This window comes from Colossoma macropomum, unplaced genomic scaffold (genome assembly GCF_904425465.1).
Source record: "Colossoma macropomum unplaced genomic scaffold, Colossoma_macropomum, whole genome shotgun sequence".
Classification (NCBI taxonomy): Eukaryota; Metazoa; Chordata; class Actinopteri; order Characiformes; family Serrasalmidae; genus Colossoma; species Colossoma macropomum.
Window position 1 is genome coordinate 5,303,049 of NW_023494786.1, and position 19,588 is coordinate 5,322,636.

The 19,588-nt window shown below is 37.6% G+C and overlaps 1 protein-coding gene across 1 annotated transcript in view; it reads left to right on the top strand.

The window, feature by feature from the left end:
• col4a4 (collagen, type IV, alpha 4) overlaps positions 1-19,588 on the top strand; it is a 90,377-nt gene that overhangs the window by 18,992 nt on the left and 51,797 nt on the right. Inside the window, exons 3-5 of the mRNA XM_036556687.1 lie at positions 3,179-3,250; positions 18,631-18,765; positions 19,287-19,331. Coding sequence (XP_036412580.1) covers positions 3,179-3,250; positions 18,631-18,765; positions 19,287-19,331 — 252 coding nt within the window. The remainder of the gene's footprint in view (positions 1-3,178; positions 3,251-18,630; positions 18,766-19,286; positions 19,332-19,588) is intronic.

Sequence of the window (19,588 nt, forward strand, 5' to 3'; positions counted from 1 at the left end):
TATTTGGCGACTCTTTTTTTACTCGTGGCCCCCTCCCTCTCTAATCAAGTCGAAAAATTCGGAAATGCGCCCTCTCCTGACGACAGCAGAGTAGTGTCGCTTTCCTTGCAGTAGAAAGCGCCACCAGGGCTTTCGCTGAATATGGAAGTGTGAGAATGGTGTATTATATCGAACATTTATCTAACCTGTCTTATCGCTCTATCGAGGAAAAGTTATATCGCGATACTTATCGTTACCGTTTTATCGCCCAGCCCTAACTGAATGCAACACTATTTTGTTAGAAAATAGTGTTTTCCATGAAGAGACCTGTCAGAGTTTTGCTGAGAGTTTGCTCCCGTGAGATTTTGTCTTTATATGTCATCGTGACGTGCTGGTTGGACAAAAAACTACCATCATGCACCGTACTAATCCAGTTGCCGATCGATCTGCCAGACAGTATTTTAGTCACACAAGTTAGTTTCACCAGAGATTTTTAGATATGCAGTGCAGTGCCAGTTTAACACGCACTGATCATGTGATAACGTGTTAATCAAAAATGTGTGGTAATCAAAAATGTTCCAAAGCTGATACTTTTTGTCTTATGGATTTTTTTCTCTCAAATATCGCTGCATTGAAAATTTTATCATTAAAGAGTCGAAATATGAATATTGCTACAAATAAGCTGATGCTACTGCACACTGGATTGACGTCATTAGACTTGCAGCCTCCTTAAAAAAAACGTGCAAACCAGCACAATTTGCCAGTGTGGTAGTGTATTTCCATGTACAAAATGAAATCGGATAAAAGAAGCCAGAAAAAAGAAATATTTTCTCTTTTAAGTTTTGATGCAATTATCTGTTCTTCATCTGATACTCACTGAAACACGATAGATTGTTCTTTTCTGTTCATAGCTTGCTTTGACAAGCTCTACAAGATTACCTCCACTCAGACTAATTCAGTACAGACTCAGGTTAATATTACAGTGAACAAAAAGCAAAGAAGCTAACTTAAGCCTCGTAGTTTTATTGCTGGTGGTATTTTTTGTTAAGGAGTTTTATATCCTACCTAGAGTTTGAATATATGGAGCTACCTATGAACATGCGTTACGGTAGGTCATTTCAATAAGGTAGCACAGTTCGTCAGAACACCACCTAGCATGCCTTAGTGATGTGAAATTGATGCACAGTAGCTTTAGCTTACATGTAACAATATCAATATCATGAATCCTCATCTACCTTGTAATTGAGAGGATCCAGTGATATTTGAGAGAAAAATACACACCGGACAAAACGTGCTGGGCTCTGAACATATTTATTTAACACAGGGCCTGAAAGAGGTGATTATTTTAAAGCCCCTTTCATTTTGGCTATAGAGAACTCGAGCTTAGACAAGCTTAGAGTTTCAAACATGGGCATACGCAGACTGCAGAATGACGCATGACTTCAGTGGTTTATAGCTTCTCAGCAGTAGCATGCAGCTGCAGCTCCGCACAGCAGATGCAATGCAGACTCCACTTCTGATTTAGCACAGCTTGCAAGACTCTAAAAGGAGACAGTCGTTTAACTCAAGGTGGAGTCCCAGTAACTTTCCTACTTTTCTGTATTGCTAGCTAGCTAGCAGGCTCTCAGTGTTTATTATCGAAAATAAACAAGGGTGTGCCAGCTAGCTATCCAAAGCTGTAGGACAATTATTAAGCATGTACCAACTGTTAAAGGCGAAAGGGGTTAGTTTAGCACGTTGTCCAATATAGAGCATCTTAAAAACCTTTATAACTCTACCGTTCATTGGCAAGAGTTCACCAAAAAGTGTAATTTATAAGACAATGATTAAAAAGTCACTGTTTCTGCTCTCTACCACTATTTATTGCTGCCTTGACAGATTAGGTAGGGCCAGCATTTTAATGCACTGCATCTAGTAAAAAAATTGTGACCTGAATGTCTGTTCCAAGCTTCAGATCTGTTTGTAGCCATATATAGACTATCTGTATGAAGCCATGTGTTGGCTAGTACTGTGTGGTGTGTAAACCCGTTTGCTTGATGCTAACTATTAAAAAAAACCCTTGGCCAGATAACAGAAATTAGCATTATTGTAGTTGTGGATAAACAAGTGCTGCTTATAAACTACAGATTTCAACTGTAATTGTTATGAAATACATAACTGTTACATATTCATGATTATATGATCAAAAAATATATTTTAAAAGTTTTAGAGATGACTGTGAGCAACATCATGTGGACACTTTGTTTTTTTATTTTAAATGATTATTTTATGAACACATTGTACATGTGTAGCCGCCTATGCAGCACTGCTATTGAAAACGTCTTCCAAAAGATATTGTGAACCATAAAAATGGTTAAATAATCGCAATGATACTTTTAAAATCAGCACATGCCTCATTATCATGATGCAAATTTGCAAGTAATCATTGTTGATCTATTGAGAAGGTATTTTTGGTTATTTATTTATTTATTTTGACATTTGAACACAGTAAAGGCAATAGCCCTAGGAGGAAATGTCTGCTTGTTTGTGCATGTGTGTTTGTGTAAAAGTAAGTGTGTATGGAAGATGGAAGAATGGCGTCTGATTACACACTTTATCTCATGCAGTCCTCTTTCTCTCTGCGTACATACCCATCTACCTCTAAAAGACAAAACAACCTCCCTCCACCTCCCACCCCCCCGTTCTTTTCTGTTTATCTGTCTTTCGTACAGTCTCTCACCCTTTTTCTCCTTCATTTCTTTTAGTCTCGCCTCCATTTTTGTCTCCTTTCACTATCTCTGCATGTTGACATTCCTCATGCCCTACCTGAAAGCTCACGTGCGTAGTCGCAGGTCAGAGAACATCATGTCCAATGTCTAGTCAGGTTGACTGCAAGATAGTTTAGGTATGACAGCAGGCTGTCAAATAGACATAGCAGATAGATGGGGTCTGGGGTTACACCTAAGAATTTAAGACAGTTACACTGTCACACACAAGTGTTCTATGAACAAAACATATGCCTGATAGGATTAAAAAAGAGAAAGCAATAAATGAGATGTTGCATTTGTGTGTCCATTTTGTAATAAATGAGAAATGTTTATATTGGAGCAGTTAGCTATCCGCATACTCTGTTATCAGAATATCACTTTTATTATTTATAGTTTTATGTGGAACTGATGTTGATCAGTGTTTGTGTGCTTGTTTTTCTGCTTGGTTTTAGGGTGGTCAGACAGAGGAGTGTGGTGGGCGAGACTGCAGCGTGTGCCCTTGTTTGGCAGCCAAAGGAGCCAGGGTAAGCAAATCATGTCATTATTACCTCATAATTCCAGCATTATGACTTCATTATGCCTTGACATTATGATGATCTCTGGACTGCTACATCCCAATTTCATTGCTACAAAGCTTGGTATCCCTTAATCGCATTGTGTAGGGTTAAAAAATTCACAACCATTGGCTTTGCCTACAATGGATTCCTGTTTGCGTGTTAGGGCACTACTGAGCACGACAGCCATTTTTGTCTTGGTGTTTGAATCCTAAAACTGGAGTTCTAGAGTGCTTTTGAGGGCACTATAAAATCCCCACAATGCACTCGTAATATCTAGTAAATAGTGTAGATGACTTTATCAGCTGAATATATACCAACATGCTTTGTAAGTCTCTTGTTACTAAGTAATGGATCGAGGACTTTATTTAATGGTGGCTGCTCAGCCAAAAACTAAATGTATCAGACACTCTCAACTCTCTGGAGAAACTCTACAAAAAAAGTACAGTTAAAAACAAAAATCTAAATGCAGCTCACTGTACAGCAAACACACTGATTGCAGTCATGGATCAAGAATTAAATGTTTAGCCTAGTCAGGTTTTGTTCCTTTTCCTTGTCTCCTGCACGTTTCTGATCATTATGCCCATGTCCGCAGCTAAGAGAGCTTAGGTTGGTTTGTTTTATGCAGGTTATTGATGACAAGGTATCCAAATTCATTTATGATTCATGGGTATTTTTCCACGGTTTAGTAAACGAAATAGTTCACCTATGTATCGTGCAATACTAGTGAGGGAATAGGGATCCATTTCTGTCACATAGTTTTAAATGAAGATGTACACACTGGCATCCACATTTGGTGTTGATGCGTCCCGATTCAGCTGTTCAATTTCTTTTGCATCGCAGCGGGCTACTCAGCATTTTACCATTACTATGTTAAATTGAAGCCTTATCAAGACCTCAGAATGCCATATTTAAATGATGTGTCTTGAAGTTTACTCAATGAATGGCAGTCAGATAAATGCAAATGGCATGATGCGTTCAGTGTGCGTTCAGAGGCTGGCTTTACACAGTAAAACTTACATGCAAATTCAGCTGCTTGAAATTTACATGAAAATAAATTTCACTTGAGTTACATAATGCAAAGAATCCTGCGAATAATTTGGAACTCAACCTCAACAGTTGCAAGCATCTCAACTTTGTGAAATCAGTTCAATGGAGCAGTCAGTCAAAACGCTGGTTAAAAAATAAAAAGAAAGAAAAAAATAGAAGATGGTGGGTTGGATGAAATTGAGATCCTCCTGATTATCTTTGAACAAGGTTGGTAGTTTTTCATTTCATCCATTAACTGTTACCTGAGACATCACAGCAAACAAAGAAATTTCTCTAAGCAAAAAAATTACAAAGAGAAAAAAATGCTACCAGTATGAAAATGTAAATAACATGTTGCAGATTACTTTATTTAATGAAAATTATGTATGCAATATGTGTGAGCTGCGCTAATCTGGCCAACTAGTAATTGAATTGAATTGGAGTAACTGAATGTGTTGCATGGAAAATAAGTTGCACGCATCTCACAACATGCTTGAAAGTTTCAACATGTAAAGCCAGCCTTGGTTTCAGTGATACCAAAGAACTGAGCCTTTAGTTGAGTTACCTCTCTTTCAGAGAATGACATTGTAACAATCTGACCAACTCAGCAGTTACTAATAAAGTTCGATCACTAATTTGGTGAGAGAAAAAAAAAAACGTGAGCACCAGAATACAACAGAGCTTGCACAAGTTAGCTTTTACTTATTACTCCCCAGAACAGACAACGCCCTAACAGCATCAGCAACAGCAACAAAGCTTAAAAAAAACAAAGTAGAAAAGCAGTTGAGTATAAGATCGGCTGCAGAAGTCCATTAGGTGGGATAACTATATCAAAGTCCAGAGATTGTCTCTATTGAATCCAGAAGAAGTCCAAAAATGTCAAACTGCCACCACAGTCCAAGCAAACAGTGTCCCCAAAAAAATCCCCAAAAATCAAAAAATCAAAACAGGGCCCAGCAATGCAAAAAAACAAAAAACAGGAATGAGCTCACCCAGTTCCTTGAGGTAACTCCACAGTTAGAGGGGGATCCACTCTTCAAGGACAAAGATGAGTAGAAAAGGAGTAAAAGTTTGTTAGGGCTTGAACAGCAATGATCCACCAGGCCTGTCTTCCCCAAACTTAATCCTCCAAGAAAATGGCTGCCACACTTCCCTTTCCTGTTCCCAAACCAGGGTTTATATTCAAAATAAGAGTCCCCGTTGGAATGCCCAGGAAACATTTTCAAACAAAAAATATGGAAAACATAATAAAAATACCAGACATAAGATGAGGCCACAACTTCTATCAGACCATCCCAGTGAGAAGTCATAAAAGAAATTAGAGACTTTATTTTCTGTGGGGTAACCTAAATAACACTACCTGAAATCTATATTAGTGTTGATCATTATAAATAGGTACTCCACAGGTCCCCTTATGTGGTGGTGTCACAACATCAGGCCTTTGTTACAGCTGTGTCCATCATTATCCAATATTAATGTAATCCTTATATGTCAGTTAATGCCATAAACTTAGCACATTAGTTGACAGCACACAGGTTTTTACATTGAATTGTTTCTGCAAAAAGCATTTTACAATACATGATCATTATTCCAGGGACACGAGAACAGGGACAAGAAGGTATTTTAAGTTTGGGATGCTGAAATTTTAAGCAGCGTTTATGTGATGTGACCAATGAAGTCATCTGCCTTTTTTCATTTGATTTATTTTTTGCTATAATTATGTGAGAGGGAACGATATTTACATATAACTGACACATGAAACCACCGACACACATCATCTCTCTGCTCTGTAGTTCTGGACAAATTTTATGTAGAGGAGCTGAACAGCGACCAGTCGGATTGTTGATATGTAGCGCGGTAAATTATTGTGTCATGTCCAGAGACACACACTGATGTTTAACGCTGAAATGCAAAGCGGGAGATATAATAGTTGGAAAAACTTCATTATTATGTTAGATGGCTTTTTAAAATTTAAAAAAAACAATATTAGGCCACCTTGAGGTTTAGGACTGACTTCTGTCTCTGCCTAGAGTTTCTCTCTTTGAACCTCCATCTGTGTGTATTTGAGCGACATGTCCTCAAAGCAGCAAAGCGTTTATAAACAGGTTACATAAAAGTACAAAACAAGCACACATGGTTCTATGCTACGCTCAAATTGTTATGTTATTAGAATAATAAAATGATTAGAACATTTAATATTTTTAGCAGTTGCAATCCTGAAATCAGGGGGTGCTGCTTCACCCTCAGTAATCCCATTTCCCTCATCCATGCAGTACATAGTATTATCTGTTCTGAGGCATGACTGGTGAGCCTCCAGTTTATCGGTTTGTTTACATGTTAGACAGAAACATGTCTGTCATGTAACCTTTTCCCTTACTAGTGTAATGCACTGTAGTAAAGTTCCTCCAAAGAGCGAGTCCCAGACTAAATTGTTATTCAGGAACAGGTCTGTAAGCTTTACATTTTACTTTTAAATGCTTTGGTTTTCTGCAAGGCAGCTGATTTACCTGATAGTTTTTTGGTTTTCAGATATCAGCCATTCATAATTTTCCTCAATAGTGGAGTGTCTTGTCCAGAGTGTAGACAGGTATAGTGCCATGCCCTTTAAATTACTGTGATAAGCTGTTTCTAAATAAATTACTGAAAGTGGCTACTGGGTTTTCCTTTTCACTAGTAATACGTTAAGTAATCACATTTCGGTTTCATCTAAGTAGTGAGTCATTTATAATGGCTTACTTTTTTTTTGAATACATACATACAAACTTGTTGCCTTTTGGTGAAATTTGCCATCTTGAATGATGAATGTGCCATTCATGTGAATTTTCACATTTATGAGTTATTGTTCCATAGCTTTCAAATAGTGAGGTTAATATGTGTGCTGTCACACACGCACACACACACACACACACACACACACGCACGCACATACACACAGACACACTCTGTCTGATCATTTGTCTGCTAGACTTTGGCACACTGACCCAGTTTGGGACCCGTGAACATGCTCCTGCCTGCTCCCACCTGCTGTCCCTCTAGGCATGTACCAAACCTCTCCACAGTGCATCAGCAACGTTCCCGCAACCACCTCAAACATGCGCAGACTGTTGCTTCCTACAGGTCCTTAACACAGGTTCACATGAGGGGAAAGGATTAGATGAAATAATAATGAGTGTCTCCAGTGGTTGCTTTACTTCAGCTGAACATACTTGTCAGCAAGGAAGGAATGTTGGCAACTGTGTGTATGAGAGGCGTGGTTGCACCAGGTGTGCCTGCAACATATCAGAGGTGCTTCAGCAGCATCATTTATTTGCCCATTTAGTGACATATCACTCAGCTGCATTGGTCCCTAAATAGAAAGAAAAATGCTTGATGTACATATGTTTTTCCTACCAGCTGTCATTTCATCTATATTTGAATTACCAAGGATGCTTTAGAACAGTAGTCAGTGTTTTATTGTGAGTTCTAAGCTGAGAATCTCTGAGTCCCTGACAACAGCTGTTGTTTGTGGCCAGTGTTGTTTTTCTTAAGAAGAAATACTTGGGGAGAAGGTGAATTAAAGAGAAGGTGAATCAGAAAGTGTAATGGGTTAAGTGTTTGTATGTACATATTTGTGTATGTATGTGTATGCCCTTGCAGAAGGTCGTTCAGCTTTAATGATATCCTTTACGGTTAGAGTGACATATTTACGATGGCCTTGTTAAACTGCTGCAGCCCAATTATAGTGCAGAGCACAGTTAAGAGTAGGAACGCAGGTGCCTAGAAAAATGTCTGTGCATATATATATATATATATATATATATATATATATATATATATATATATATATATATATACAGTTATGTAGAGCACTATGGGTCATCACCCAGATTACTTTGCAGACATGTTCGTAATGGGCAGAGCTGCATAGTAACCAAGCACATTTACTCAGTTACATTTACAGTGGTGCTAAAAATTTTGTAAACCCTTTAGAATTCTGTGAACTTCTACATAAATCTGACTTAAACTGTGATCAGATTTTCATCTGAGTGATCTATAGCGATATATTGAGAATTGTCAACCCAAGCAGTGGTTTCGTTTTTTATTTATTTATTGAACCAACATTGATCCTTTGTGGTCAAAAGTATGTAAACCTCCGTAATGATCAGTTCAGTATAGGACATAATTAGGGTCAGAAGGTTCAATTAATTTGTTGGCAGGCAGCTGAGTGTGGGTGACCCTGCAAACACTGAACAAGAATAGTGTGTATGGAAGAACATTAGGATAGTCTATATGAGAATGTCAGGGTATCTGTCTATGAACTGAAGTTCAACAGATATCAACAGATATCGCAGCCAGTATTTGAACGCTCAGCACTAACTTCATATTTGTAACCTATAGCTAGCTAGCTAACTGCTGGACTGTGTTTCTGAAACAGCAGCCGCACAAGCTACCGTTATGAGACAGCATTGTCATATTTGCAGACACTGTAGAGAAATTTCTAGTGTGCTTTATTGTGCGCAATGCCTGTAAAGTACAATTGCAGGGAACCACTGTGTGCCTTGACGTTGGGGGTGAGGTAGCTGATGTAATACTGAGCTAACATATAATTTTATTCCTACAGTTAAGGTGGACTGTTAGCTCTCACAGTCTTGTAAATGAAGTAAATCACTTAATATGATCCTGCACGTGACTGACGTAAGTAGAAGCAGTGTCTAGCTCTGCTACAATCAACGATGTATTAAACCCTCATAACAAGCAACAGATGTGAAAATGGCTAAATGGCTTTGGCTAGGACTCTGCAGGACAGCACTCACTTATGTGAGGGAGAGGAACGAGAGTAGCTGATGTGTACTTATCCTGATTGGTACTTTGGCAGATCTGACATCACTTACACCAAATTTAGTCCCACCTAACTTGAATCAAACTGAAGAAAATAGCAGAAGAAAGTAATTAAAAAACTTTCAACAGAAAAGACCAATATCATTCTTTCTCTACCAGTCCATAGTAAAAACATCACGAAAACTATGAATAAAAGCAAATCATGAAAATGAGAAGCCACAGGCTTTAGTTAGTTTAGTTAATGATCCCATGCTTCTTGAGGTCTGGTACTCTTGCTTCTCACTATGTTTTGTTTTCTCAAACATTCTTCAAGAAATGATCTCACTACTGTCATCTTATGTTGTGGGAGGTTGAGTCCACATCGTTTTTATTAAAAAGAGCAAGATCAACAAACAGCATATCACACAGTCTGTACTTAAATACAAAAACACTCAGCTAACAAAAGTGATTTATAGTGATTTATAGTGGCTTATTATACTATTAATTTAAGTGGTCAAGGTTGGGAAGAATGAATTTTTCCACAGATTACAGATTATATAATTAAAACGAAAATTCAGTGACTAAAGGATGACAAAGTGCCAGTAATGTCTTCTGGTTATATTCCATCACTTTTGGACTACTTTATTTTAAAGTCTCTTAAGGAGCTCAAAGATTTTTTTTTTTCTGCATCAAGGCACTCATAGTTCTAAGGATTTCAACAGGCATCTAAACTTGTCACTTTCACCAAGTCCTCCATGGAACAGGTAGTGTGTTGTATTTGGCAGGTTAAAGTGTGAAACTGAAATTATCATAAAAATTATGAAACTTATGATATTTAGTGTGGACTTATGAGTTTGTGAGTTTTGTACACTCTGCTACTGTCACAGTTAATGTTACAGTTTCAAAAAAGTTTCACTACACATAACCCTGCAACAGTCCACATACTTCTGGCAAATGTTAGCAAATTAAGGTAATTCCACCAGTTTTGGTATTATTTAAAGGAATGTTTTAGCAGCAAATCTAATTGACAATCTTCCTCCTGCCCCAAATGTAGTCGATCAGCTAAGACATGTTTGATGTTTAAATGTTACTTCTTTATTTTAACCCGGGAGCTACAAGGCTAACGTTGCTAACAAACACTGGACATCACTAGTCACCCTATTCTTTTCTGCAAATACAGCCCCAAAACTTCTCTTAACCCTCCAAGTCTTCCTTAAGGTCACACATATTTATAGATGAGATTTGGGACATGGCATGACTTACTGTAAACTTTAAAAATGACCAGAACTTTGCTGTGTAGCTGAATGTGTGTGTGAGTGACACACATTGTCTTTATTCAGACTAGAGGTCTTCAAGCCATTGCTGTATGTATGAGATGTGAAAAGGAACCTATGATTTTCTGACTTTTTTTGAAACAGCAGTTTCAATAGTAAGAATGCAAAGTGCCATTTCATACAGTAAATAAGTAAACAAACAAAAAAACAGGGCCCTACGTAAACATAGTGTGTGTGTTTCTTCTGCCTGTGTGTATTATTTGGACAGCTGTATTTTGCTGTGCTTTTCTCTGTCACTAAGCAGAGAGAGAGAGAGAGAGAGAGAGAGAGTGAGAATGAGAATCTGTAGGTGCAGGAATCCACTGGGTATTTAGTAATTATTACACTCTTGTGCTCTCTCTGAAAAGCTGTGAACACACCCCTCACACACAGATCAGTTTTTGTCACAACCACTGAGAATATGCCCTGTCTAACAGCACAACTCTCTCTCTTGCTACTCAGGCACTCAAAATCCTGTTCGAATCATTTTGTCCTAAAATCATTGATGCATCAGCAACATACACATTTCTTGACAATTAATGACCAGCTATTGGTGCCATCATTAGAAAATGCACACAAATTAACTGTGGTACATAAAGTATTGCTTCTACTGTACACTATTTGGGGAAAAAATCTTTAAAGTGATGGCCAAAGATCACATAATACACAGTTTTTCTGTAATCCCAAGCGTAGTTAATCAGCCAAGACATGTTTGGTGTTAAGTTTACTTCTTTTGTTTTTACCCTGAAGCTATGAGGCTAATCGTGGCAAATTCAAATTCAGGATCTATTTGGCTTGTTTATTTTCTGTAAATCCATTTACTCATGAGTGTTTGCATCGTGAATCACTTGTGTGAGTGACTCGGTCCACCAGATTAAAAAATGATTTAAGGTAGTGAACATATGGAGGAAGAATAAAGTGTCGGGTTCGGACAAATATGTCAAGGTCTAGCTTGGAAGTTGGACAAAACAAGTGGAGCAGAATACACTGCATGTCTAAAAACAGTAGTAGCAGCCATCTTGAAATGTGTCTGTACTTTTGTTAGTTGTTGGAGTGTATGTCATTGCCAGACTCCACATAAGGTGTTCTATCTCAGATTACTTAACAATTCTTTGCAGTTTGAGACAAGTGTGTGATGATTTGGAATTGCAGTTTGCAGGATGCCAATTGGTAGCTATTCTCTTTAATTGGCTTTTAGTTGCATATTAGTCTTGAAGCTTTAGTGCAAAACTAAAAAAGAAACTAGATATCAAAAATGTATTGGATGATGTGTAAATTAGATATCTGGGCACTTTAAAGACCAAAGTAGATCACTGGTGTTCACTGGTGAGTTTTTTAGTATTTGTAGCACGGCATGTGCTACCCCAGCTGAGAGGGAACGAGAGCTCGCTGCTCCGCCTCCACGTCACCGCCCCCAGCTTGGAGCTCGGCTGCCCGGGTCGAACGTGAGGTATCGTGAAGCGGCTGCGCTGCGGAACAGGGGGCAGGGCCTGGGTGCCGGAGCTCAGGACTCACTCCATGGCCTCGTGCCTCTCGCGGCCGTCATTGTCGGGGCCCAGGGGGCGGGCGCATGCCACAGTATTGCAGTGAAAATGCTCCTAAAAATAGACATATATGTACTATGCTCACAGCCATTGTTGGGTAGTAATAGTCTACTTGTAATCTGGGTTATCCCCTAATTACAACCTCAGATCCTCTGTAATTCCCCCCCTGGTACTTTTGGGAGATTGACATGGGGAAGGGCAATATTAGGACTATATCTTCAGATACAGGAGCAGTCCATGAAAACCTATGGAAGGTTTAGCTGCAAAACACATTATAGATCACTTATAAACCAGAATTTTAGAGAAAATGTGTTTTCCATCAAAAGTCAGCTGTTATTCAGCATGTTTTCCCCTTTTTCTGTACTTTCATTAAAACGGTGCAAGATTCTACACTTAAGTATAGTAGAAGTAGGAAGTAGGTGGAAAGTAATTCAGAAGGAATCAGACTAGAATACTTTGAAGTAATCTGAAGTCTAAAGTAATATATGACATTTTTAATAATTTGTAATAGTACAGTACTGGAGTAAGTAATCAATTCATGACACCTCACAGCTAATCCTTGGGCAGATGAAGTACTGTTCCAGGACTTCCTGAAGCTTTGAGCTATAGTGGTCTTCACTGTGTTCCACACTAAAAGGTGTGTCAGTCTCAGACCTACCCTTAAATAAAAAAGGACTTTAGAAGTGCTGTAGGCCTGGGTGATGGGGCGATGTAGTCTGACATCGGATAATAAGATATATGATAGTAAGGAAGCCGATGACAATTCTTCAAAGACAATAATTGCCTTTTTGGTACAGAAAACTAACTAATTTCATTTTAAACCACTTGCTAAATAAAAATAATATGTACTTATGATGATTTGTGCTTTTTTAGCACTGTCTCTGCTGCAGGTTTTCCACAGTGAGGAAAATTCTGTACTGCTTAAAGTCAACCTGAAATCAAAATGGACATTTTCTACCTTGTTAGATTATGTCCTTGGTCATGTTAATAATCCATTGTGTCATTTTAAAGAAACAATTCTTGTTTCTCTGTAATCTTTGATCAGAGCGCAGTGATTTTTGCCCACCTTCAGGGCCAATCTTACGTTTGGCTGCACCACTGGGTGGGAAAAATTATATTAACCAAAAATATCTTAGCATATTTTTTTCTTCCCACCCCCAGCATCCTGACCTATGATTGAGTGAGAACACTTGTTATCTCCACCACTCCCAGCTGCATGGGCATGTATATCGGCAGAAAACCTGCTTTATTCTTCTCACTGTAGTTTTAGGGCCAGTTGTAAAATAATCACTTATGAGTGATTTCATTTTGTTTTACGTTGACAGTCCGTGTTTATGTTTATGTTAATCATGTTAACACGTGTTAGGTTTTTCAGATATCTGGCATTTTTTGCGATGCTTTGAGGGGCAGGAGTGACTTGCACAAACACACAGTCCAACTCTTGCTCACTCGTTAGGTAGTTACCCTCGTACACAGGTTTATTTTATGATAACGTCTTCTATACGTCACATTAAAGAAGAACAATACGTTCTGATTTCTGATTCATGTTGACTTTTAAGTGTCCTGACGGTTCGGATCATTTAGACTTGTACAGTTCTGAAAATATAAAACTTCCACAGCTATAGCTGAATTCAAAAGAGATTACAGTATACAACTGAAACTGATATTTTTTTTTTTAACATCATGGCTTTGGACTCACTTATCAGGAGTTTCTCCACAAGAGGGAGATGTTTGCTTGCTTTGTTTGTGTTGTTTAAAGAAAAGAGACAGGTTAAATAAACAAACATTACTCATCATTTCCCTTTAAACGTGTTCAAGCACAAATCAGAAGTTAGAGCCAATGACATATCGCAATAAATGCATTTTCTGCTTTTTTTTAATATTTAAGTGCCTCAACTGACATTCTGTCAAACATTCTGTTTGTTGCAGTGTAAACATAATTTGGGGAGCTAACAATTGTGAAAAATATTTACGGTTACCTTACATAATTGTGATTACCTCAAATAAATGCAATCAGACAAGTATGTACTAATTGTGAGAGGCCCAGGGGAACACTCATACATGTTACAGCTTGTGTATGAGTTTTCAGTGCTCTCTTTAACTAATGTTCTTTTTTATAATATTAACTGATTTAATTAAGGTCTTCTTAATCAATTCGATTCTTGGAGAGATCTTCACAACACACAGTATCACAATACAATATTGTATTTTTTTAATTTCATTTGTTGAACTGTGATGACACGTCAACACATCACCAAGACTGTTTCACACCCCAATATTTGTGAGACTAAAAGGACTAATATATTAATACTTACCTTAGTTTCATAAAACTGGCAGTGCAGCTGTCTGTGTCTTCTTCTAGGGCCCGTGTGTCAAACACAAGGCCCGCAAGCCAAGTCAGGCCCATGGCACAATCCTGCCTGGTCCGCAAAACTATTTTAATTTTCTATTAATATTAGCCCATTTTACCATGAGCTGCACTACAGTTTCCAGCATGCACTGCAGTGTAATGTATGCTCAGACCCCCTCCCCCCCAACATTAGTCTATGAGACAGCATTACACCACAAATGAAAAGCCAGGTGGTTAGTTCAAGTAAATCGGCAGAAAAATAAAAAACCTCCTGGGGACATTTAAAGAGGTTTAACGCTTATCTGTATATTATGTAAGCTATTGGTTTATATAAAACAATGTTTTTATTTAAAAGTACTTTTGAATAGTACAAGTATTCATGTAATATTTCAGGCTTTACTACAAGGGTCTATTTTGCTGTTGCAGTTTTGGCCTATTATGAATAAACAATGGCCAATTCGGGTCATAGCAACATGATAATTGAAATGAAATAAATCATAGCTGGTCCACAGATTTGTTGAGATTTTTTAATATGGCCCTTTTTGTGGTTCAGTTTGACGCCCTTGTTCTAGGGGCTGGTTGGTGCCACAGTAAACAGGGAGGGCAGAAACAAATGAGGAAGTGGTCATCTAAGTACTAACTATACTGTTCATGTATTTATTATGGATTATGAATAAATAATTGAATGATCTAAACCCTTTTACCTGTTTAGGTTTATTTGGGGCTCAGTTAGGGCAGGGCTAAGGGGACGAGACAGGATATACTGGGTTACATTAAGGGTTTTTTTTTTTTGTGTGTTGTTTTTTTTTAGGCTGGCTCAAGGGAGCCTATTCATGTGGTTGTCTTCCAGACAGGCAAATGATACAGACTGACAGGTAGTCTTTTCGTGAGAGTGACTGCAGACGATTGGCTGAAGAGTCAGTAAAGTCACTGCATGAGAGACTGTTTTAAATGCTCTTCAGGTTGTAAAAACTTTAAGTTGGGTATATGAAGACTTAGTAAAAGAAGAGCACTTGAGCTTACCTGGATGTGTGTGCGCAGTCTGTCCAAGGCAAACCTAGGTCACCATTCCTGCTCACAGCCTCACTCTACCTCAACACATGAGCTAATAAGGAATAGGAGTATAATTTGAACAATTAATAAAATAAGATAATAGCATAATTGGCAGCTAATGTAAATGGAACATTTTTGTTGTTTAAAGGCTCTCTACACTTTCTCTTTTTACAATACATCTAGTTGTTCAGTGGGACATAATTTATCACAAAAACACCATATCACCCAGTCTCAGTTTGCAAGAGTGAAGGGGAAAGAAGGTGGGGAATTGCTTTGGTCTCTGTCGCAGGCATTTTGTCTGTAGACTTGCACTGTCAGAACAATGCTATTGTCTATGATCAAAGTGACGTACATAACCTTTCAGTTCAAAAGACAAGCAAGTCATGCTCTGTGTGTCTGTATATGTAAGCGGATGAAATGTTGTTGCTTCAGCTAATGTCCCATGTACATTTGTTCTGTTTTACTAAAAGAGTGAGAGAGAAACAGAGAGTTAGAGAAAGACAGACAGAAAGAGAGAGTGAGTGAGAGAGTGAGAGTGGGGGTGTGCAAGTGGTATTTTTTAATTAAAAGAGGGCTGAAACTGTCACAGAACAGCTGTGGAAAAAGCCTTCTATTAGTGCAGTTTCAACATAACCTCCCTATTAGGGGTGTGTATACAATGCCAGTGTGTTTAAGAATGAGGGCGTGTCCACAGAAGAGTGTATGTGTATTTCAGCCTGGTATGTTTCTTTTGTTCTCATATTTGTATACTAAGCTATAAATGTATCATGTATGTAGTCTACTAAATTGTACATAAGCATTAGGTGTGTAATAATTAACAAAATCCAATACAGTACAGTTGTGTCTTGATTCAATAATGACAACGGGCCCTTAAAGGGCCTTTATCATCGAAAACTGAAATTTTATTGCTTTTTTAAAACCTATTAAAATGGTTCAATACAGAATGTAAAACTGTTAAAGTTTTCACCTTGTCCATATGTGAAAATTAAGCTCAAAAAGCAGCCCATTTTGAATTCACTATTTTTGTGTAATCATTTACATATATCCGCCTGTTCCACCTACAGCAGTTTAGCCCCACTCATTCCCACTAAAGTTAAAGTTTCAGCCCAGACTGCTTTTTGCATGACACATAGTACAGGACAGCCAATCAGAACTGAGCACATCTACTTATAAAAATCTTAAATGCACAGTAACAAAAACATCCTGTTTAATTCTAAGGGATAAAGAGTGGTTAGACATAAACCCACACAAACATCATAATTGGACCTCAAGGGAAAAAAAAATAAAAATGTAGGATGGACCCTTTAATGTGTCCATTTTCACTTTATTAGAGCATTCAGCACTATAAAAGTGCAATATTTAAATTTTTTAAAGTTATGAAGGGCTCTAAAGTGTCCCAATCTAATGGTCTTGTCACAAGCTAATATGTTAGCCCCAAGCTAACATTCTAGTCATGATACAATTTGAGTCTGTATGAATGTGTGTGTGTGTGTGTGTGTGTGTGTGTGTGTGTGTGTGTGTGTGTTTTAACATAATGCTACTAAACAACAGCAATTGTAAGGCTGCAAGACAATACATAAATCTTTACTGACAAATGAAAAACAAGAGTCAGTTGTTATAAAGGTTGCTTTTGTAAATTAATTGATGTCATTTCAGCGAGTGACGCTTGTTGAAATAAGCCTTTGTAAATTATATATCTAAGTCAGTTGCCATGAAAGACTTATGTATATATAGCCTCATGAACAATGGCCTTCAGTAAAGTTTTACCATAATGACACCTGCTCAACATTTCTTAAGAAAACAAGGGTATTGATAGTGTTTAATATAATAATAATATTAACAAATATTAATTTGCCCCTGCTTTACTGCAGATATAGCCTATACTCTTCTGGGAAGGCTTTACACTAGATGTTGGAACATTGCTGTGAGGATTTTATATACCACAAGAGCATTAATGAGGTACTAATGTTATCTGATTTGTTCTGGATGACAGTGCCGTTCTAACTCATTATACGATGGAGCATCATGACTCCAGAGAAAACAGTTCCACAGGTCCATAGCCCAGTGCTCAAAATCTTGATACCCCTCTAGCTGATGGTGGACATTGGACATGGAGCATAAGATCATGTGCGATGGCTCCATTGCATTCCATTCTATTGGCAATACTTTACTTTATGATTTAACTGTTTTGATTTAACTATTTCAGATAAAACTTAACATAGCATATTTATATCACCACTGTTTATAACATAGCATATTTATAACACAACTGTTTTCTGGAATACAATGTTATCATGAGTAAAGTCCTTGTTTTCTATTGGTGTCACTTAAAATTAAAGTTAGTGTAAATGTTGGCTCTGAAATAGTCAATGTTTCTCATAATTCTTACACACTCTCTCTCCTGTTCATCCTCCACCATGTGTAAAAACATTTGTGTTTAAGACTTCATAATTACTTAGAGTTCAACTGACAGTTTTTGCAGCAAGTCATCAGTCAAGCTCAACCTTTTAAAGTGGGAAATTGTTACTCTCCTCTTCATATCCTCTTCGCCATAGCTTTCTGATTATTGTAGAAGAGATTAATAAGGTAGAAGGCTTAAGTAATGAAGAGCTTGTACTCACAATCTAGGACATTTGTCACCCTCTAGTGGTAAAAGCTTTAATTTACAGTTACTTACCACTTTGCAGCTGTACCATTGCAACTGTCAGTTGGATTTGTTTCTGTCTGAGTCACTCGGCAGCTTTGCACCTTGATTGTTTACTTGTGTAATCCAAGGTTGTTTGAGCTGTTCAAGACATTTAGGAGTCAGTATAAATTGGTAGGGTTGCCTGCAGTATGACATAGACTTATGTCTTCTGGGCAGGTTAAGGATGCAGGGATTTCGTCCTTGGCGTCCTGCTATACTATGTCACTCAACAAATCTTGTGGTTGGATGCACAAAACTCTGTGGGTCAGTTTCCCGGTAAAAGGTTAAGCATAGTGTCGAACTATATTTTTCCTTCAATTATGAAATTCCATTCAGGATGTTGTGTAGTCTAGGACTTAGCTTAGTCCCTATTTCGGAAAGTGACCATAAATTAGTATAAGCAAAAGCAAGTATCACCATACATTCTTTTTAATTGTAAGAGGCAGCACTTTATCAGATACAGCACAAAAATGCCAAAGGGTTTAAATTAATATAATTGTTGATGTGCTAATATGTAATTAAATCAAAGGGCAAAAACATTTTATAATGTTGTATTGTTACATGTCTTCTCCCTGTAGGGATCACCTGGTGCTCAAGGGATACCAGGTCCTCCGGGGCCTACAGGTTTTCCAGGCCAGCAGGGTCCTAAAGGAGATAAAGGATTCCGTGGATATGAAGGATTTCCTGGAGAGTTTGGACGAAAAGGGGATGCTGTAAGTAAAACACATTAAGGTAAACTGACTTAAAGCATGTTATTTAGCACTAGCAGTAACAGTCACCATTATGGGGCTTGAACCTCAAACAGATTTCTGTATAGATTCCCATTTTGGGTCAGTTTTGTGGACAGGAATTATATTTATTCCTTGTCCTGGATTATAGTTTAGTACTGAAGTCAAGACCATTATGGGCAAATCTGAATCAAGTCTCAGTCAAGACCAAGATTGAGACCGATTAAAATTTCTTTTAGAATATAAAAATTAAAAGAAGGGGAAAAAATGTAATTCATTTTTAGCTCATTGTACATTCATAATGATTGTACATGATATACATTATGTTAATAAATGATGTGTTTTCTGATATATTTTGTTAAATACAGAATGCTATGTATTCTTTAATCCCTGTCCAGGAAACTGATCCATAGTGTTATATTATGGAAAAAACATATAATTGTGCCTCCTCATAGTATTATCACCATATTACTTTATTATTAGGCACACCTGTGTTTTTATTTCAGGGTTTGCAAGGAAGAAGTGGCTTTCCTGGACTAAATGGGGTCCCTGTGAGTGTATTGTGAACAGTTTTTTGTTTTTTGTTTTGTTTTTGTTTTTTTTAACCCAGTTGTCACGCTGGACATCACATTTTAAAAAGTTAGGGTTAGAATAAGGGTGGGCAATAAGGCAAAAAAATAATATCACAATACCTCAGCAACTTTTCACAATATATGAAATGCTGTAATATCTAGTTTTTCTGATATCTGGCAAGTTGAAACAGACAAAAAAAGAACCAGTATCAAAAACCATGAATACAGTAAGTTGT